Source organism: Octopus bimaculoides, chromosome 10 (genome assembly GCF_001194135.2).
Source record: "Octopus bimaculoides isolate UCB-OBI-ISO-001 chromosome 10, ASM119413v2, whole genome shotgun sequence".
Classification (NCBI taxonomy): Eukaryota; Metazoa; Mollusca; class Cephalopoda; order Octopoda; family Octopodidae; genus Octopus; species Octopus bimaculoides.
In genome coordinates this window covers 70,411,003-70,435,184 of record NC_068990.1, presented here as the reverse complement: position 1 = coordinate 70,435,184, position 24,182 = coordinate 70,411,003, and the positions used below count along the sequence as shown (strand labels likewise).

The 24,182-nt window shown below is 35.0% G+C and overlaps 1 protein-coding gene across 1 annotated transcript in view; it reads right to left on the bottom strand.

The window, feature by feature from the left end:
* The window catches only part of LOC106882356 (ubiquitin-like modifier-activating enzyme 6), a 295,927-nt gene that overhangs the window by 219,965 nt on the left and 51,780 nt on the right, over positions 1-24,182 (bottom strand). The window contains exons 2-3 of the mRNA XM_052970971.1: positions 20,387-20,481; positions 15,171-15,199 (exon numbers count right to left, since the gene is read on the bottom strand). Coding sequence (XP_052826931.1) covers positions 15,171-15,199; positions 20,387-20,481 — 124 coding nt within the window. The remainder of the gene's footprint in view (positions 1-15,170; positions 15,200-20,386; positions 20,482-24,182) is intronic.

The following is a 24,182-nucleotide window of genomic DNA, read 5'->3' as shown; positions in this document are numbered from 1 at the left end:
TGGTGGTGGTGGTGGTGGTGGTGGTGATGGGGGTGGTTGGTTGGTTGGGTGGAGTGTCAGTGGTGATAATGATGATGATGATGATTTAGCACAAGGCCAATTATATAAAGGAGTAGTAAGGGACACAGCTGATTGGATTGACATGAGTATGTTACTGCCATTTATCTTACTAAACCTTGCATAAATTGAGAAGTGAAAGGCAAACTCTGACTGCTCCAAAAGATATTAAAATAAATAAATAAATAAGTAAACAAATGACAACAACTTCAGTGCAAATTGAAATGTGAGCAGCTATGTTTCTCATCAGATACCATAAATCATCTGGCTTGCTATAAATGTGTGAAATCTAGCAAAAAATGATGATAGTGTCTTCTGCATGAAATCTAGCAAAAGTATATTGGTGACTGTAAGAACTCTAGTAACATTACAAACATCAATCTTTGTAGAAATTAATTTGCATTATCCAACAGCGTTGAAAGTAATTTCATCAAACCAGGATGAAGCAAAGTCACAAATGAATCAGGTTTGATAGGAGTTCAGGATCTAGAAGGACAAAACTAAAATACAAAATAATTTAGTCCAGCACTGTAGTATTTGAGAGAACTTCTTTGCCACCGCTGCCGCCAACAACAACGATAATTTTTTACAGGCCACACATTTTGTCAATGGATATGACCAGTGCTTATTGTACTGACCAACCCAGAAGGATGAAAAGCAAAATCAAAGCGTGTAATATTTGAGTACAGAATGTAAAGGGACATGATATCAACAGTGTCATCCAAGACACATTGTCCAGTGCTCTACTAACCATGCTGTCCAAGATGTATCATAATTACCTTCTTCATACAAATCCTTTACATATTTATTTGTATTATCAAAAGGGCTAATAAATGTCTGAATTACTAATATTATTAAAAAAATCAAGGTTCAGATGGATGTAAGGACCAACTTTTGTTTAGTAAAATAATTAGAGAACATTCAACAAAATACAGAAAAGACTTGTCCATAGCAGAGACTGACCACACTTCAAAACATTCCATAAAGTTTCTGATTGGCTTCTGTAGATAATAGAACTGTAATAGTGATGCCAATGACAAAAAATGAAAAAATACAAATGGCAAATTGAAAACCATAAATTAATCTACTCTGATACTAGTATTTTAGTGACTAATGTCAATGAGAAAGTTGGCATATTACAAGATGATTCTATCAAACTTTTGTTTACTTAAAACTGGTACGAGCAAATCTATTACTGAAGGATACAAAGCAAATCTATTACTGAAGGATACAAAATGATAATACTAAAGAAGTAAAATCTATTGAATGAAGTAAGGACTTGAATAGACGATTTGGATGGGACAAGAATAGCGAAATAGAGAGGTAGGATCTATTTGGGATTCATCTGGAGGTGAATAGTAGTGAAGTAGATGTAGAAGAAAGAACAGAAGTCTGTATGATACAGCACATAGAGTCATGACAAATAAATAAAAGACAAAGTAAAGAAATAATGAAATTGATGTATAAGTATGGCTTTCTGGACAGAACTTAATTTTGCCAAATATCCTGGTCATGTCATTGCTGTTATATGTATTAACATTATCAATTAGACCAAGACTGACAAAGAATGAATTAATGAGAAAACGAAAAATTTACAAACAAAGCATAAAATTCAGCAGCCTAAAACAGATTTTGAATAAAATGTAAATAAAGAATGACATCTGACTCTGTCAGATGTTGTTGATTAAGATCCCCATGGCAAGCACTATAACAATGTTAAGAAATTACCGAATGGCATCAATCTATCTGAAGTTAAACTTAATGAAGGTATAAATAATTCAATCAGCTCTACTTATCCAGGATCATAAACACACCCAACAATGCATCTAACTATATAAATACACTCAACAATAATTGCAGACTAACAGAGCTAAGAATTGAAAATAATATTTGAAACTTAGCATATAAGCTTCTTAGGAAGAAGAATATATTCATAATATTAGACAACTTAATAAGATACCAGAAAAAATACTTAGCAGCATTTCTTTCGAATTTACATTCTTAGTTCAAATGCTGCCAGGGTTGATTTTGTCTTTCATCCTTTTGGGGTTGATAAAATGAGCACCAGTTGAACACTGGAGTCAATGTAGTTGACTTACCCCTCCCTTGAAATTGTTGGCCTTGAACCAAAATTTGAAACCAATATTAGATAACTTAATGACAAAACAGAAACTGTAACATGGATGAGAAGAACAGAAGTTTGAGAAGCAACAAAGTAGTAGCAATGGCAGTCTGAGAACAAACACTGGCTGTGAGATATTACAAGACACTAAACCTATTGGTAATATGAACTTGCTGGTGCTACTACATAGAGGTACAACAGAGAATTAAGTGGAGGCAGATGAGGTACAGCAAAAGAGCAGCAGTAAATTTATTGATAGTAGCAGCAGATGAATATCAGAAACTGATATCCAGAATTACAGTGAAGATACTGAAACCAACAAATTAATACTAAATGCAATTTAGTATTAATGCTAAAGGCAATTTGATGAAGCAGTCAAACATAATGTACTGAAATATAACAATATTGACAAAATGAGAGTGTATGTATGCATATGTGTGTGTGTACACACACACACAGGCTGGTTCCAGGCAAAGAGGGTGATGGTGCCATGAAAAGAGCACAGCTGATGGTGCCACATAAAACGCATCCAGTACACTCTGTAAAGTGGTCAGCGTTAAGAAGAGCATCCAGCCAGAGAAACCCTGCAAGAACAGACAATGGGGCTTAGTGTGACCCCACCCCCACCAGCCTTATCAACTTGTGTCAAACTGTCCAGCCCATACCAGCACAGAAAACAGATGTTAAATTATGATGATGATGATGATTATATGTATGTATGTATGTATGTATGTATGTAAGTATGTATGCATGTATGTATACACACATAACTGTGCTGTTGCCTAATATCTAGTTATTTAATACCAGTGTGAAACTGATTGGTAAGATCAGCTAAAATGTATCTATAATACTGTACCATTTGATAAGCACACCCACTCTATTCACAAATATACAAGTGCTTATTTTGTTCTGACTTATAGATTCTTAGACAACTATTTGTGTGTGTGTGTGTGTGTGTGTGTGTGTGTGTGCATGTGCGTGTGTGTGTGTGTACGTACATATATTTACACAGTGCAGTTGATTAAAGATAACTGCCCAGATATCATCAGTAGAGCTGATAAAATAAAGCATGATGCCTCGTGGGTGTGTCTACACCAATGGATAAAATATATTTGCCAAAAGAGTGAAATCAAAAATAAAAAATAGAAGGAACTGGAAACCAAATAAATACTGAGTGGAGGTTAGCAATGACTTGAGCCCATTACAATAGAAACACAATAAAGGAGCATTATGTCTTACCAACAGGACCACTGTGCCTATTATTTTCAAAGAAATGTTCTATTAACAAAGTAACAACTCTAGAGTAGTTCCAACACAGTCTCAGTTCCATGAGTTGTAGAAGACAATATAGTCGGTCACAAGATAAAAGACTCATAGAATTAAAGTAAAAGAACTAGACATTTAACAAGTATATTTCTTTGGGGTTCTTAAGAGGTTTGGTAAATATAACCAATAATACAGTTCTGGAGGTACCAGTCAGAACCAACAGCAACAACAATAATACTGCTTCTTAAACCATTTTGTTACCATCTTTTCTTCTGAAATATGCTGCCTTCCTTTGATTAATTTTGGAAAAAAAAAAAAAAAAGAATTTAGTAAAATAACTGTCACTATTAAATGGTGTTTCAGACATAAATTAACATGAAGTTTTAATGGAAGGTCTTAATTTAAATCGGTTTAAAAAGAAGTGTGTATCCTAGAACCAGGGGCAGTTTCAGGCGGGTTTGTATCAAAAGGGCTAAAAAAGTGTTTTTTACATCAAAAGAATTAAGTTCCTTTTGAAGCATATACATCTATTTTCCAAAAATACTTTTCACTTTATTTTTATAATTATTTCTTAAAGATGGATGGTATCTGTTATTTATTTAGTTTTGCCAAACACCAGATTGCAATATTAGAAGACGGTTAAGGCAGCGAGCTGGCAGAATCATTAGCAAGCCAGGCAAAATGTTAAGTGACATTTCATCTGTCTTTATGTTCTGAGCTCAAATTTTGGAGTCAACTTTGCCTTTCATTCTTTTGGGGCCAATAAAACAAATACCATTTGAACACTGGGGTTGATGTAATCAACTTAGCCTCTTCCCCAAAACTGTTGGTCTTGTGCCAAAATTTAAAACCAATATTAGAAGAGGTCTTGAAAGCTTGACCTTAAAGCTTCTGGTTGTTGCAATACTTAAGAATAAGACTTAGACATAGGTCTGCCATGTGGTCTGAGACTCGTAAGGCCAGAGTGTAACCTAGATTTTATGTTGTATAAGTAACACTCCTCACCTGACAGGACACCAGCCCATCACAGGGTTAACTTCCCAATTATTGCTGAAACTCATTTACAGCTGAGTGGATTGGAGTAACATGAAATGAGGGGTTTTGATCAAAGAACACAATACACCACCCAATCATCTGGGAATTGAAACTACAGTTGTAAGAACATGAGTGCAACACCCTAACCACTAGTCCAAACATCTTCACTACAACAAGAAATATAATAAGCCACAAAACTACACAGCCAAATGGTTAAGTGCCAAACTTGCAACCCAGAGATCAATGATATAAATCCTGGCAACCCTCATTTCATAGCTTCATTCTTATTAATTCTATTAATAGATTTAGTACTCCTTTCAGTTATATATTTTCCATGAAACTTTAGCTGGGTTATTTTTTTTCTCACCAGCTCAATGACATTTCCTATTACAACCACAATATAATTTATGTCAATAATTTCTGTGTTTAACTAACGACCAAACAAATATTTGTCTCATGCCACCAAAATAATCTCCCACACAGCATGTCACTGGCATTTAAGAAAGCGGTACCACCTTACATGAAATTGTCTACTTCCTCTTCAAAAGTTTTCCTCTAATAACCTTCCTTTATCATTTAAACGAAGACAAAATATCCTTATTTCTCTTTCAACTTCATTATCTAAGTAAAGTTCATTAAATTGTGATTCTAAAAGTCAATTACCAAATTTTCAAACTAACAAAAAAAAAAATGTAATGAAAATTAAAAAAAAAAAAAAAAATAACAGCTTGAAGGAATTGGTTAAATTCTGCAATTATGTCAAGAAAACTTTATCAGTTTCAGTCTCATGTTATATACATACAAACACTCACACATGTGTGCACACAGATCTTATTGTCTACATTCAATACAATCTGAAGTAATATGAAGCCAACATTTTTGAAACCTGATAGAAGCCCTTCTGCTTTTGCACCCTGCATCAGCTCAGTGCTCTACCAACCAATAAATCCACTCCCATTCCCAAACCCTAACACAACTGCTGCCACCCCTGTAGTAACATTCAGTTATGCTCACTACAAGGTAAAACATTCCTTATCTGTAATGTTTTTGTTCCAAGTCTACATAATCAATCTAAATTTTGCAGGGAGAAAGAAACAGAACGTGCCCCCTGCCACCTCTCCAAATATGAATATCTAGGAATAAGAATAGAAAGAAGAAGAAGAAGAAGAAGAAGAAGAGAAGGAGGAAGAGAAAAAGAAAAATTAGATGAAGGAACAAAAGGTAAAAGGATAACTCAGAAACTGTAGAAGGTAAGGAAAAAAGAAAATTGAAAAATGGGGGAAATAGATGAAGAACATGAAAAAATGGAGGAAAATGAAAAAAAGAAATAATATATGTAAGGAAAAAGAAAAAAAGCAGAAGGTGGGGTGTACAACAGACAGAAAAGAAGAGAAAAGAAATCAACGGAAGAGATAAATAGAGAGTGTAAGGAAGATGTTTGGTGCCCCACCAGTAAAACTAGAGGTGGGCTGGGAAACTTTGAATATATATATATATATATATATATATATATATATACACGTATGTATGTATGTATGTGTGCATGCATACATACATATGTGTGTGTGTGTGTGTGTGTGTGTGTATATGTATATGTGTGTGTATGTATATCATTTACTTTCACAGCTATTTTCTTCCATAACTGATTCAGCATTTGAGATAGGATTTACTTGATAAGAAGTTTTCCTTTTGCATCAGAACACCCCAACCTAACAGTAGCAGCAGCCAGTAAAACTTCTTTTACCCTCTTGCATTTTTTTCCCCTTACAGAAAAGCATAAGTGCATGCACTTAAATTTACTTTTGTTTAACTTAAATGATATTGGTGTGTATGTGTGTGAAAATATTTAAGAGTATGCATAAGAATGCACAAGTGTGAACATATGTGAACAACTTATGCATCTATTGGGAAGAAGAACATTAAACAGTGATGTATATGTATATATATATATATATATATATATATATATATATATATATATATATATATATGCATACATACATACAAGTATATGAATATAGTCAGGAGATAATTCTTGTGGTGTTCAGAGGTATGATAAAACAAACATATGTACTGAAGCAAGCATACGCTAACACACACATACACACTTCTTTTAGCACATATATGTTTGTTTTATCATACCTCTCTGTACCCCACAAGAATCATCTCCCATCCTGAAAATCACATGCTATCACACACACACACACACACAACTGCGACCCATCCCCTACTTCTGATAATATCCTCTCAACCTTCATTTAATAATCTTCATGCCTTCAAACACTTGGCCTGGATCTTTCTGGATAACTCTTCAAAGTTTGTTTTAATTTCATTTTGTACAACACTGCATCAGTTAGTCACCGTCACCACTAAGATCCTGTCTTACCTTTCAGTTTGTTCAAGCAAGTTTGATCAGTTTGTTCAAGCAAGAATTAATTGCCATTCTCATTTCTAACTCTGTCACTCAGGCCATGTCAATATATATTCCTCCATTTTCATTCATTGACCCATCAAGTTGTTTATTTTTTATTTCCTTCAACTTTGCTCAGGGTAAATCTTTCACTGAGCTACCTCCAATCAGCTGGGAATAACTGCCAGAACAAGCAAATGACTGAAGAGGTCAAAGAACTTAAGAAAATAAGATTATTTGTATTCCTCTTTCTTTCTAACACCCACCACCTTTCATCTGTCCCTCTCTCTCAATGTTTTCTTTATATCACAACCTCACATTAGACAAAAATTTCTAAAATGTTTAAAAAAGGTTCATTGTTATTTATGTTTATGAAATCTATACTGAATGACTTTTGTAAAAAGTATCATTGGTGCAGTGATTAAATCCACTCCTGTTTATAATGTTACTCATTTTTACTCATGTTCGTTTCCTTTTAGTTTAGTTTTTTTAAAGTTTCTTGAGCAATTATTCAATGATTATTGAACATAAAATCTGAAATAAGATAATGACGGAGACAGAAAGAGAAAACAATGCAAGATTGTCTGAAGCAACAGCAAACAGTGATAAAAAGGAATGATAACTCAAGGCTTGTGTATTTGTTGCAGACAAGCATGTACAACCAATATTGTCAATTATCATGTGCTATTGCAAACTCATTTATAAGATGAAACTTCTTGCAAGTAGCACGAAAGAATGGCAATTAAACAAAAACAAAAAAAAAATAATGAATAGATAAACAAAAAGAAATTACGAAAAAAAAAAAATTAAACTGAAGTGAGCAAATTTTGGCCAGTTAGCACTGTTTACTAATGAGACATTCTGTACTAAATTAAGCCAACATAACATTGTGACTTTGGTTTCAAAAACAGAGTTGTTTACACACTCAAAGACTAATGTCAAAATTAAAAGTACTTTGTGACTAATGAAAGCACTATAAGTAGGTAGGAAGCCAACAAGACAACCAATAGTCACAATCATTGTATATTTTAGGAATGACACCAGACAACAGCCAACATTTTAGCAATTTTTTTTCTAATGTGGGGTTGTGGTATAAAGAAAACAGTGAGAGAGAGGGACTACTTACAGTATCATCATCATCATCATCATCATTTTAACATCTACTTTTCCATGCTTGCATGGGTTGGATGGAGTTTATTGGAGAAAATTTTCTTTGGCCGGATGCCCTTCCAATTGCCAACCCTCACCTGTTCCCAAACAAAGTAACTTTTACCATGGCCAAACATATTTTTGCAGAATATTGGAAATGAATGACACTGCTTGTATGACAGTGACACTCACTCGCAAATACAACGCAATGCCAAGACAAGGATACACACACACTACATTTCTTTCAGTTTCCATCTATCAAATCCACTCATAAGGATTTAGTAGGCCTGAAGCAATTGGAGAGGACACTTGTCCTAGGTGCCACACAGAGGGACTGAGCCCACAAACATGTGGCTGGGAAACAAAATTTCTTGACGACAAAGCCACACCTATGGTTCATCAAAAGCCTTGTGAAAAATTCAAATAGTAACTTCTTTCTCTGCACACCATATCATATCATATCATATGATTTATTTTATTCTTTTATTCTTTCAACTGTTTCAGTCATTCAAAATTTTAGTTGAATGAATTGATCCAAGTACTTTTTTTATTTTTAAGCCTAGTGCTTGGTCTCTTTTATCAAACTGCTAAGTTACAAGGATGTAAACAACCCAACAGCAGTTGTCAAGCAGTGGTGGGGAACAAACAGAGACACATACACACACACACAAACACACACATATATATATACAATAAGCTTCTTTCAGTTTCCATCTACCAAATCCATTCACAAGGCTTTGGTCAGCCTAAGGTCACAGTAGAAGACACTTGCCCAAGATGCCACACAGTGGGACTTAACCCAGAACCATGTGTTTAAGAAGCACTTACTGTGAAGATTGTTTGGTGTTAAAATCTAAACTAATGAGAGTATGTGACCAGGAACTAGACTATTGTGATTTCAAATCTAACTATAACTACATCATTATCCCTCAATTAGGTGTAAAAAGAAGCTTAAGAACATATTGTTATGTACAGAATGTGATGATAAATTTAACAACTTCAACTAAGGTTAATTATTTTGTTCACCACACACCAGCTATCATAGCATGACTAAGTATGTTTATATACTCATAAAGAGATTACAATGTAAATATTAGTTTATATCTGCATCTTGTTGTATATCTTGTTTAATCTTTCCACTTCAGTTATGTCCAACATGAGGAAATTACATCAAGTCAGTTGTTAAACCTAAAGGAAAGTCACTCCAACTGGTAGATCACAGATAAATATTCATGAGAGTGGAATTTATAATACTATGCACGTATGTGTGTGTGTGTGTGTGTGTGTGTGTGTGTATATGAAAATTGAAGGTCAGAGGCTATATATATATTTATATATATATATATATTTATATATACATGCTGAAAATCATATATCAAGTATGTCCTCAAGGTGTGAGGAAATTACAAGAGATTTCAGACATGTTATTTTTTTATTTTGTGATAAAGTCAATTTGTCCCAACACTACAAAGAGATAGACTATTTCTTCAATGTTAATGAATAAAAAAAGAAAAATACATATGAGGTATGGATGAGATGGAGTGTGTAAAAAACACAAAGCAAGGCTAATGTTGAAAATAACAATGTTAATTATACTTATTTTCTATAGATTACTTTTTTTAACCAGACTATCAGATGACTTTCTACATTACTGATCACAATGTGCTACCATAATTCCCTTGATTGTACCTTTCTCTTCTGCTTAGGCCCTCACTGTTACATTATATCATTTCCTATCATCTTGGAAATTTTCTGCATGGTCTGTCCTGATCTCTTGGATACCACTCAACAACTGTACAAGTCTACTTGTTTGTCAGCCTTCCAACATGTCCAACCCAGCAGAACTTGTATTTTTGGTATTCCATGATTAAACCAATCACTCCACCCATTTTCGAATTACCTTGTTTCAGATATGCTCCCCAAATAGTATTCCTAACATGGGTCTTTCCATGGCCATCTGTGCTTTAGCCTGTTGTTCTTCTTCATTTCCACAGAAATCTATATCTCCCTTGCATATAAGAATGCAGGTAGAACAGTGCTCTTGAAGAGATTGTCATGCAGAGTCTTAACCAGCTGTGCTTTGAACACATCTTTAATCAAAGCAAACACCCTCCACTCAGCTCTTACTCTGCATGAGATTTCAACATTTCTGTCTCAACATATATTTACTCTCTGACCTAACAAGATGTACTCCTTTACTGCCCCGATTTCATCATTTTCCCACCACAGGAGACACGATCTATAGCTTTTACTCTTTATAAATTATTTATAATATCAGGGATGATCTTACAATATTTTTTAAAATTTTGACTTGACACTGGAGCTTCTACCTTGTCCAACCAGCTAGAAATAGCAGCCAAATATCCTTTATATGACATCATAACATTACTATTATAAAAAATTATAGAGCATACCAGATAACAAAGCCCTATATATCTAGTGTGATTAAAAAACAGAAAAAGAAAAAGAAGACATGATGGTCATAGCTGGAACATGAGTCTACCCAATCAGAGCTTACCCTGATTACAACAACAATATTTGAAAACACAGGAACCAAATTCTGCAATATACTGTGCTTGAGAAGACCCGTTGAGTCAAGTGAAATTGTTGTCGTGGCTGATGCCAGTACTTCCTGACTGGCCTCTGTGCCAGTGGCACTTAAATGGCCCCATTTGAGCATGATCAATATTAGTGCTGCCGGACTGGCTCCTGTGCCGGTGGCATGTAAAAAGCACCCACTACACTCTTAGAGTGGTTGGCATTAGGAAGGGCATCCAGCAGTAGAAACCTTGCCTGATCAGATTGGAGCCTGGTACAGCGTCCTGGCTTGCCAGTCCTCAGTCAAACTGTCCAGCCCATGCCAGCATGGAAAGCAGATGTTAAATGATGATGATGATTATATATATATATATATATATATAAAACTTACTTGGAAAAGGATGCGTGGCGTTTGATCATATAATAATATAAATAATGTATAAATATATGCATATATTTATACATTATATTATTATATATATATATACTTGTGGGAATACGTCAGAGAGCTCCTACCTCTGCTGGCAACAGAGGGCCTCTCTCTCAGAGTGAAAAGCAGTTTGTATGATGCCTGTGTGTGAACAGCTATGATACGTAGCAGTGAAACATGGGCTGTGACAGCCAATGACATGCATAGGCTTGAAAGAAATAGAGCCAGTATGCTTCACTGGATGTGAAATGTCTGTGTGCATGTTTGACAGAGTGTAAGCATCTTGAGAGAAAAGTTAGGCATAAGAGGAATCAGATGTGGTGTGCAAGAGAGACGACTGCATGGGTATGGTCATGTGATGCATATGGACAAGGACAGCCATATAAAGAAGTGCTGATCTCTAACTGTGGAGGGAACCTGTGGTAGAGGTAGACCCAGGAAGACATGGGAAGAGGTGGTGAAGCATGATCTTCGAAATTTGAGCCTCACAGAGGCAATGAGTAGTGACCGAGATCTTTAGCAATATGCTGTGCGTCAGAAGACCTGTCAAGCCAAGTGAAATTATAGTCATGGCCACTGCTGGTGCCACCTAACTGGTACCTGTGCCAGTGACACGTAAAGAGCACCTTTTGAGCTTTGGGCCTCATGGAGGCAAGATGGCTGAGTTCCTTTCAAGTGTTAGGACTCAAGGAGGCAGTGACCAAGACCTTTGGTATTATGTTTTACTTGAGAAGAAGACCTATCAAGCCAAGCAAAATCACAGTTGTGGCAGATACTGGTGTCACGCAAATGGCACCCATGCTGGTGGCATGTAAAAGCAACCATTACAATGGTTGGTGTTAGGAAGGGCATCCAGCTGTAGAAAACTGTGCCAAATCAGTCTGGAGACTGGTGCAGCCTTTCAGCTTACCAGCCCCAGTCAAACCATCTAACCCATGCCAGTACGGATGATGGACATTAAATGATGATGATGATGATGATGATATATATATAATTTGGGTCATTTCATCATGTTAAACCATTATTCCCTACACATGTTTTTCTCTCTCCATTTTCTTATTCTCTTTCCATTTTTTTAACTCTCAACCCTTTCTGTTGAAGAGCATATGCTCGAAATATCAAAGACATTTCCATTCTTCCCATGCATCAAACTAATACACCTGCTTGTTGTTCACTCACCTGTCTTTGTCTTGTTTTCTGTAAATCTGAACTATATATATATATATATATATATATATAGTGTATGTATATATATGAATCTATGTGTGCCACATAAGATACTGATTGTTAGAGAACTGTTGTTAACCTCAAGCCAACTTTAACCTAACAGACCTTTGATCAAAGAAACTCCAGCTGTTACCAAACTATCATTTTAGGGTACCAAGGACCATTCTTTAATGTGTCATTTTTTAAAAATAGGTGTGGTTTGAGGGGGTTTTGACTACTTTTTCTAGATCTTCTTGAGAATTACTGTTACTGTTTAGTACCAGGTCAGCCTTCATCAAACAAATCTATGATCAAAAGCATTCCAACTGTGACTATCTCATCTTTTTCTAATGAACAAGGCCATATTATAATCCTGAGGTGCTTTACTTAGGATGGTAGGATATAATTCAAGGGAGATGTAGCTACTGTTTCTAGCAAGTTGTGCAACATCATAAGCTCTTTTATTAGCTCCATCTTAGAGAGAATTACAGAGATACACTTTTCAACAATCTGGTAGAACACAAGCTTAATTCTCAGTTATTGTTGTTATTCTATTAATTCTTCATTCAGATGTCTCCCTCTGACTGCAGTACACAACCTGGACAATGTTGGGCCCTCCCAGGTTGATCTGGCAGGTTCCATTATTAACTACATTTAATACAAAAGCTTTTAGTGGCTATCCAATAACCTATTAATAGTTATTGACCATTTTTATAAAGGTTGCTGCTAAATAATACCTTATATGTCTACCATATCCATTTCTGGTTGTTGTGTTACTGCTTGTAGAAGTACAAAACTAGATTCTATGTGCTGCAGTGTCACAGCTTGCTTATATACCATTATATTTGATTGCTGTAGTGTGCATTTTACATATAGTATCGATAAAACTATCAGTTTATTGTCAAGGTATGGTGTGTATTGAGTGTAAAATCTGGCTACTGCACCCAATGACATCTCCTTTCCCATTAATCATTGGCTGAGATAAAGCAATATCTTGCCATAAATATCAACAAGAGAAAACACGTGGTGGTCTTAAATACCATATTCAGAAATTTAAACATTTGAGAATATGTTTAAGAAAATCTTTGTGGTGGTGGTGGTGATGCTGATGTTAGAAATCATTGTCATCATCATCATTTCATCCCAATTATTTTAATTTCTGTTTTACTATTCTGACAAAAATCAGATGAACTTGCAATTACCCTGGCATCAAATAAACTACCTGCAGTTTTGTTTATTTACAAAAAAAAAAAAAAAAATTAAGGGATATAAATACTATTGACATTGTAGGTATTGGAGAAGAAAGAGCTGTAAAAACAAAACAAAAAATAATGATAATAGAATATTAAAGAAACTGAAAGGAAAGGAGAAGAACAGTTTCTTTTGCTGCAGGGAAAATTGTTCAAATTTTCTTTAATATTAAATAAAAAGGGACAACTAAGATTTTAAGTTTCAAATCCTGCCACTGGCATTATATTTGTATTTCATCCTTGTCAAAAAAAATCTTTCAGCACATTTAAATCTAATGCAGTTTCACAGGGATTAAAAAGAAATACCAGAAAAGTAGTGCCAAATACCATAGATTTGAACTCAGCTACATATAGTGCCAATACACATGATCACACATATTTTAGAATTTGTTAGCAAAAAGTTTCCCTTCACTTAACACCCAACTATTGATTGGTTTCCATTTTGGTTTTCAGAAAAGATTTGAATAATTCATAACAAATTTATAAATACTCAAATTCTCATAACAAGTGGGAGAAACAAGGAGATAAAACTATTTAAAAACTGTATTTTAAAAAAAAGTAACAACACATTGCATGTAACCAGTAGTGTGTTTCATTATACTCAATGTTGTTGAATCTCAAATATGTTTCCAAGCTAAAGATTTTAAAGAATTTATCAGATTTGACTTAATTTTGTGACATCTCTTAGAAATTACAGGCAACGCACTAAAATGCCACAACCTACAGTTTGGTAACATCTGCAGTATAGTGTAATTTGAGGGAGATCTGGGTGTTTATTTCTAGGAGCAATCATATGGACCTTCCCTCACTAGCTCAGTGTGTTGGAGTTTAGAATCTGAAAAGAATTTATGAAAGAAGATTCATTGCTGCTGCATATGGCTAGTGAAACTTGTTACCTTTATGTAGTCAATAAAGAGCACCAGCATCATGATTGGCCTTGTTTTACACTCCATGTTCCATAGCAAGGGTTGAATGCTTTGACAAGATCCTATGAGCCCATGGAGTGCATCATGCTTCACTGTCTACTTGGCATGGTTTCTATAGCTGGATGTCCTTGCAACCACTTTACAGCATGTACTGGGTTTTTTTCATGATACTAGCACTAGTGAGGTTGCCATACAGCTTGAAAGCCCTGAGGGAGAAGCTTTATTCTAGGGGATGAGGGATTAAAGTGTGAGAGAAAGGACCAAAACAGAACAGGCTCTTTGCTGTTGAAGAGTTATATGACTACTCTTATGCATGACTTAAACTTGCATTAGTTGCAGATGGAAATAATTAATACAAATCTATTTGTAACATCATCACAGTTATTAATGTGGCCTGGGAAGGTCTTCATAAAAGCTTATTACAAATTATTTCATTTCTAGTTAGGTCTTGTCAAATGTAAACACATTTAGTAATTTTTTTTCTGGCTTTGCATTGTTAAATGGCATTTATTCAGGACTTCATTTCTGTAAAGAAATGACAAGAAATGAACCACAGAATTTACAATAACAACAATGACAACAACAATGGGTCTGAAAGGATAACTCCAACAACCCAACTAGACACAAATAATATACACAGTAATGATATAGGTGTCGTATAGTGATGTTGTGGCTAACATCAAGTTAATAACCAGAACAAACCGCTCAGTGAGAAACAGTAAAAAAAGTTGTAGTAATAGTATTAGTAGCAACAGTAGTTATAGTAACAACAAAAACTTACTTTGATTCCAGCGAGAACTATGTTTTTAGCTGAAAAACAAAAGAAAAAAATTATAATTACAGGAACAATAAAGAAGCAGATTTGTGACAGGGATATACCATGAGACATCGTATACCATATATGTTGTATGATATACCATGTGATATGATTTACCATAATTTGATATTCAATGTACGATATACAGTATGATATACCATATGAAATAATATGCAATATGATATACCACATATAATGTGATATGCCTTATAATATAATATGCAATATATGATCTACCACAGGATATGGTATGTCATATATATATGATATGATATCACAACAACTTACGTATTGTCTGTTTCACTGGTACTTAATTTACTGACCCTGAAAGGATGAAAGGCAAAGTCAACCTCGGCAGAATTTAAACCCTGAACATAGTGACGGGCTAAATACTACTAAGCATTTCATTCAGCGTGCCAATGATTCTGCCAGCTTGTCACATTAATAATAATAATTTCTACAATAGGCACAAGGTCTGAAATTTGTGGGGAAAGGGACTAGCTGATTATGTCAACCCCACTGTTCAAGTAATACTCATTTTATCAACTTCGAAATGATGAAAGGCAAACTTTACCTCAGTGGGATTTGAACTCAGAACAAAGAGAGCTGCAAGAAATACCACTAAACATTTTATTTGATGTAATATCTGCCAGTACACTATAATAATAATAATGGTTTCTTATTTAGGCAAAAGGCCAGGAATTTTGAGAGGAGGGTTTTAATCAATACCATCAACCCTAGTACTTGACTAGTACTTTATTTTATCGACCCTGAAAAGATGAAAGACAAAGTTGATCTCAGCAGGATATGAACTCAGAATGTAAAGAGCCAAAATAAGCATTTTTCCAACACTTACAAGTTGGTATCAAAAGGTTCCCGGACTAGTTATGCTTAATAAAAAATAACTTATTTACCTAAGTTTTAACATCATCTTCTTTGAAATAGTCACCTTGTGCAGCAATACACCAGTCCCAGAGTTTCTGCCACATTTGGAATCTAGCTCAGAAGTCATTTTTTTGTATGCAAGTTGAGGACCTTCTGTGATTTGTTCTGGATCTCAAAAACGGTATTAAAATGAGCAGCATTTTCATCTTGGAGAAGAGATGGAAGTTTGCAGGTGCTAAATCTGGCAAATAGGGTGGGTGCAGAAGTGATACCATGTTGTTTTTGGCGATAAAATCACGAATGAGGAGAGCTCAGTGAAGAATCCAACTCTTCGCACTCCACATTCACTTTTGCCGAATGTCCTTCCTCAAATGCTTCAAAACATTACAGTAGAATTATCAATTGATAGTCTGGTCCTAAGGGATGAATTCTCAATGCACAATACCACATTTTCAAGGTGACACTCATGGCAGATCCTCTAGATAGCTCATCATCTTCCAGGGACATTCTTCTGCTTTTGAAGCACCCATGCCACTTGTAACATTGTGCATGACTTGTTGCCTCATTACTGTAAGCTTGTTGAAGCATGCTCAATGTCTTTGTAGCAGACTTCCCAAGTTTAATGCAAAATCTTACATTGGCTCTTTATTCCTGTCCATGACAAAATCGCAGACTACAGTGGACATATGATCACAAAAACACAAATTTCACAACTTGCTCAGTAAATACAGTGATGTCACTCAACACACTGCCTCATGAAGGTCACTGCTAGCTCTCACTGTATGTGCAACTGTATGTTGCCATCTGTTGGCATGCAGGGAACTTTTTGATTCCATCTCATATGGTTCTACCACATTATCATCATTGTCAGTAACACTGTTATCACCAATATATCCCTTTTTTTTTTTTGCAAGCATACTATTATGCACCACAATACTGAATCATCTTATCTGCATGTCTACTTCCTGAAAATTCTTCTAACTCCACTTTTTTAAAATTCTCTCAAGCCTACACTTAATTCATTTAGCATTTTGTCTTCTCACCAGTCTCTCACAATATATTTATACCAATGCAAACTCATATATACTCCTACCAAGTCATTGTCCTCATTAGACATTGCAGGGTGTAAAAATACATTTGGTTGACAAACAACTGACTTCCAGTTTAAACCAATGTAAATCAAAAGAAAAAAGTCATATTTAGTTTCTGTTTAACATGAAAGAAAAAGAAAATGATGCTTTAGTAAAAAGCGTAAATACAAAATGAATAAGAACTTTCAGGCAAGCCAGGAGCTCTATTTCAAGTGATTGAGATTGTAACGATAATCTAAGCAGGAAGTAGGCCATACTAAGTGACTAACTTGAGATTAGGAAGAGCAGCAACAACTATCATTAGTGATTAATATAAGGTATAAAATAAACATGTTTGTGTATAAGAAGAAAGAGAATACTTTAACAAGAGACAGCTGACATATAACAGTAGCTTGTAGTAGTTAGAACTAACAAGGCTACAACCCAACACTGCTGCCACTTACATGCAGTAAATATGCATAACTGAGATAGCTGAAATATTTTGCAATTTCTACTTCACCATGGTAATGGCAAACCAGACAAGGTTCTTCTGTATTGCATGCAATGGAATCTGAAAATTTTTCAATGATTGAGAAATGTGGGACTGGCAAGTTGTTGAGAAATTACAAATGCTAGTGAAATGTACATACTGCCATTGTTATAATCATCACCATCATCATCACTACCACACTACCATTCAAAACACCAATATCAATATATCATCATCATAGTTCCATACTCCATCATGAATGAATGTCATTGTTATCATCATCCTACTCCTCCTCTGCTAATGTCCATCTTCTATGCTGGCATGGGTTGACAGGATCTGATGCAGTTCCTCAACCTGTCAACTCCTGTCAAACTGTCCAATCCATGTCAGTAAAAAGACAGATTATGATGATATTTGCTTATCCATTCATACTGGCACAGTAAATATTGTAAACTAAAATGAGAAACTTCTGATAGAATCACTATGCTACCCTGGTTTCATTGATTCCTAGTTGTACTTATTTCACTTACTTCCCACTAATAATCTTTAGGAAATAGAATGAACACTACAACTACTACTGCCAACCACACTGAACTTGATGGGATTGGCCAATTGTTGATGGCTATATCAGATCACCAAAGGCTGAGCTCGTCATCGTACTAATTACTGTATTGTATTCAAGACTATTTACTGTAAACAAGAGAAATAACAAAAGCAAACATTCAAATAAAGAAAAATTCTGTAAAAGTGGGGAGACATCTAAGAGCTATTTGTGAAAACTGCACAAAAAACATGGTTAGATTGACCACTAAGACTTAACCTTCTCCAATCACAGGCTCATGCTCAGAGCAGGCCTGTTTACTTGGACTATGTTAACCACTCTTGTCCACTTTTCAACAATCTTATTTCTCTTTTCAAGAAGAAATTTGTGAAGTCGATGAGAGAATGGCCAAAGGGGAACATGAGTTTGTCTTTATCACATTTAATCTTGTCCACCACACAATCTCTTTCATCAAGACCACCAGACAGATAAAGCTGCCTGCCCTTTCTGGCCAATGGAATGAATAGGGATATTTACAATGGATTTAGCTGAGAGCTGGATAATATTAATAATAATGATATCAGAATCAGAGTCTGCCACAAGAAATTACTAAACAAACATTCTTAAAATTGATGCTGATCTTTCGTGTTGCTCTTATGGTACATCCAGAGAAAAAATGATCAACTCATTTCTGGATGCTCTATGTTAACCTCAAATGAATATATTAATTGCTATGATAAACTTGGTCAGTATTTGCACTGGTTCATATGCTCTCAGTTTCGATTCGTATGTGAGAACTGACAGGAACATAGGACTATCAAAGTAGTAGAAAATAAAGGTACCACCTTTGCTTGGGACTTTAATATTCAAACTGATTAAGCAATAAATACATGGACTGTCTCTTTAATGCAATATGGCACAGGTGTTGTTAAATAGACAAAGAATAAGCTTGAAAAAATGGATAGACAGACCAGGAAAGTGATGACGATGAACATGGAACTGCACTTTAAAAGTGACGTAGATTGTATATGTCTAGAAACAAGGAATGAAGAGGGCTTATAGAATACAAGAGCTGTGTTGTCAATGAGGAAAACAGTTTGGCATGGTACATCAAATAGTAGATTAAACCTTTGGTTGTTGCTGTTAGACATTGCAACACGATACCTAGTGAAAATGTGACACACCCAAAAGAATCTAACAAGATGAAGAGCAAAGATTGATCAACTGGAAAGTGATGCATGGGCAATACTTCAAAGATATGGAAGGGAAGGCAATGCCAACATCTGGAGGTGGCTAAGGGATAGTGATCTGAAAGGATGCACTGATGCACTGATATGCAGTGTTCAGGAACAAGTTTTGAGAACAAATTACAATAAGTTACAAATAGATAAGAGTATTGAATCACCCCTTTATAGGATGTGTAGTGTCAAAAATGAAACAGTCTCACATATTGTGGGAGAGAGTGTAGTAAACTGGCTCAAAAGGAAGTATGATAATGTAGCTATGCATGCTCATAGGAGATTGTGTGAGAAGTACATTTTGAAAGGACATTGAAATGACACAAGTATAAACCAGAAGGTGTCACTGAGAACGATGAGAATACGGTCTTGTGAGATTTTACAACCCATTGCGTTTAGGTGATTGCTGCTCATGGACCAGACATTGTTGTATTTGATAAAATGATGAAGTAAATCAAGATCATGGATACTGTCATACCTGAGAATGTATGAGTGAATGATAAAGAACTGGAAAAAATTGAGAAGTAAAAGCCCCCATGAATGTAGACAATGAAGAAACTTTTGTCCCAGTAATTATAGGAGCATAAGAAGTATTTAACAACTAGGTTTGAGAAATTTGTTAGAGAAATCGGGATTGACATGAAGGTAGAACATGCTCAGAAAACTGCTTTATTGAGGACTGAGGATTTTGAGATTTGTATTTGGATGTTAAGTATCGTGGAAGAAGACCCTGTAAGATCCTTGATAACAGGTTGTTGTCCACTGTTACAAAATTAGCTGAAGCAAGTGAAACCAAGACCTCTGAGAAGTGAAATGAACAACAACAATAATAATAATAATAATCTAATTTCTTTATTATTTCCACAAGAGTAGACATAATAGGGACATGGTCCCAAAATCAAAAAAAGAAACAAGGAAGAAAAATATAAAGGAGAGAATAATGTGAGACTCCTTACCAATTTCAATTCCCAGACCTCCAACACCATACAGCAATACAGATGCTTGTGCCATCCTTTTCATGGCTGTGTCACCCAAAACATATCTCTGTCGACTGAAAAGAATAAAAGATGATAATTTTAGATAAATGTTAAATTACAAAAGACATACAAAAATTTTTTTTTATATAACTCCATAGTAGAAGAGTTTAACATAGTAAATAGCGGGTGATATAACTCCAAGTTATTACTAATCAGACAGACATATGATAAAAAAACAGTACAACCGTCTCATTTATTCTTACATACATAATGTCTCTAAGACTATGTTAAACAGAACATGGATACAGGCATGGGTGAATAGTTAAGATTACTTTCCAGGCATGAGGCCTCAGGTTCAGCCCCACTATGCAATACCTTAGTCAAGTACCTCATACTTTAGCCCTGAGTTGACCAAAGCTTAACTTTGTTAGATGGAAACTGAAAGAAGTCCAACATGTGCGAATGCATGTGTGTGTGTGAGTGAGAGAGACAGAGAGAGATAGTATACTCTTGTCCAGGCATCACATGATGGTTGTAAATGAGCATCATCATCATTGTCATCATCATGATACAGGTAAGATTCTTCATTTTCAGCCTTCTGTGAAAAGCATGTTTCACCATGCTTGGAAACAGGTGTGGGTTGTTGACAGGAAGAGCATTCAGCCATAGCAAACCTGCCTCAACAAATTCTATCATCTGGCTGATGCAAATATGAAAAAATTAGATGTTAAAATAATGATCATGATGAAAATATAAATATAATGATAAAAGATAAAGTTTAAGCTTTAAAAACATCTAAAAGTACTGAAATGATTTAACTGTTTTATATTAAAGGGCCTTGATGACGTAACACTACATCAACATGATTTGATGTCCGTCTTCCATGCTGGAATGGTTGGATAGTTTGATATGATCCAGTGAGTCAGAGGACCGCATCATGCTCCGTCTGTCTTGACATAGTTTCTACAGCTTGATGCCCCTCCTAATGCCAAACACTTTATAGAGTGTACTGGGTGTTTTTTTTCTTTCATGTTATCAGTATTGATGAGTTTATTACATAACTTTATGCAACTGAATAGCTCACAAGACTTAAAAGTCCCCTTTACTTGAGTAGGAGTATAGTTGAGAGGGAGGTGGCTTCATGCTGGGTGTTGAGAGGTTAAAGTATGATAGAAGGACAGGAAGCAGTTTGTTGTTGTAGAGGGGAAACATGGCTACCTTGCATTATATAAGGGTGGATGGGAGAAATCAGGGTGGAAATACTCGATAGATTACATTAGTTTATATTTTGAGATAATACATCATCATTATTATTGGTTTCTAACATCATTATTACTGATTTTTTTTCACAAAGCCTAAAATTTTGGTTGGATGAATAGATGCAGTCAATTAGATCAGTTCCAGTACTTAACTGGTCAACTAAGTTATTTTATTGATTCTGGATGGATGGATGAAAGACAATTTTGACCTCAGTAAGATTTGAACTCAGAACTCAGAATGTCAGGGTGTGCAGCTAAATATTTCAAGGTATTTTGTCAACCCCTCTACTGATTTTGCCATATACTTGTTATCTAATCTCTCCTGCTCTTACTTTCTTTCCCTTGTCTTTTATGTACGCCCTGCCACACACACACCAAATGTAAACTTTTCTTGTAACATTCCCCTCATCTGGTGCCCCAGTGACAAATAAAAGAAACCATTATTGCTGTTGTTATTATTTTTATTATCATTATTATTATTAAGGTGATGAGCTGACAGAGTCGCTAGCACTTGGGTGAAATGCTTAGCAGTATTTTGTCCATCTTCACATTCTCAGTTCAAATGCTGCTGAGGTTGACTTTGTCTTTCATCTTTTCAGGGTCAATAAATTAAGTACCGGTGAAACATTAGGGTCGATCTAATCAACTAGTCCCCACTCCCAAAATTTCAAGCTTTGAGCCTTCAGTTGAAACAACAACAACCACTGCAACATTAGTGTCTTTTCCTATGTCAATAAAAGATTATTCTATGAGCAGTGTAACATCTCTCTATGTGTCTAAATCCTGAACCATCTTGCCTATGAAGGGGTTGATCTAACTACATCAACCCTTACCAAGTCAATCTATACTGAACTATCTCGTATCTTAAACCCCCACCCTCCCAATTTCATCCAACATACATCAAACCGGTGGAGTTCTGATGTAAGCATGTACTAAAACCTTTTCATTTTTACAAATTTTCACAAAATTTTTTCAATTGGAATTAAAGCGATTATGCAATAAAAAAATTTTTTAATCCCCACCCCACCTAATTCCAAAACTTTCCACTGTTTTTTTTTCTTTTTTTTTTAAATTTTTGGTTTTAAAATATGGACAGTCCAATTCTGCCATTCATTTCTCTTTATGATTTCCAAATAATTTTTTTAAGTACTTTGAAATCAAAATTGAAAAAGTTTTAAACAATCATGCATGGCGGCCAGCTCATATCTCCACCAGAACCACGTGTTTGTGCAAGAAAAAATCATTTGACCAGCACATATCTCAACTAGAACCACAAATGTTTGTGTAAAAGAAAATCATTTAACCACATGTCTCCACTAGAACCACATGTTTGTGTAAAAGAAAATCATTTGGCCAGCACATATCTCTACTAGAACCACAAATGTTTGTGTAAAAGAAAATCATTTAACCACATATCTCCACTAGAACCACATGTTTGTGTAAAAGAAAATCATTTGACCAGCACATATCTCTACTAGAACCAAATGTGTTATGTGTAAGAGAAAATTATTTTTTATTGCATAATCGTATTAATTCCATTATGCAGAAGACAGAATCAAAAAAAAAAATTTGTAGGAATAAAAAAGTTATGAGGGGTATGTGCTTACATCAGAACTTGATCATCAAATCTATGCCAACTCAGTAATCTCTCTGCCATACACCAGCCAACAACTCTGATGGCTGGTTATGTTTCTTTTAATTGCATTCAATCCATGTCATAAATTAACATGACTTATTCAATGGACCAAGCTCAACCCAATCCTCTCCATTCATGGCAGACTCTATGTATATACATTTAAATGCATTCATTCATTTCAATTATTGAAACAAACAGGAGGCAGGTAAACTTTCGTTGATATTTAGAGAGAAGAAAATGTTATTTGCTAAGAGTGAGTTATGGCTACATGAAACAGATGTCAACCAGACGGACACTTGCAGCTGTTGTTACCTGAATGGGAAAAATATGCAGATAATTGCAAATATGCAAGTAAGAAGTATTGAGCGGTGAAGACATCAAATTTGACCGGGGAGGTACAATTTGTAGAATTTCTGCTTTTATAGTTGTATGGTTAAGAAGTTTGCTTTGCAACCTTAGATCTACTGTTGGCACCTTGGACAAATGTCTTCCACAATAGACTTGGGTCAACTAATGGTTTGTAAGTGAGATATGATAGACAGAAACTATGTGGAAACTTGTATAATGTGTGTATGTGTGTGTGTGTGCTTGTTCCATAACTTAACAGTTAAATAAATGGAAATGAACACAAAAGTACTAGGCATCAAAATAAAAAAAAAATGGCATCAGCTAAACTCTTAAAGGCAGTGCCCCAGCATGGCCTCAGCGCAATGTCTGAAAACCAGTGAATATATATACATATATATAGGAAAATAAATAATAATAATAATAATAATAAGGCAGAATGCTAAACTGAAAGCATATTTTAATATAGATGTATATAAGGAGGATTAAAAAGGATTTCTAACTGGCTTTCATTGCATGGCAAATTTTCAAGAAG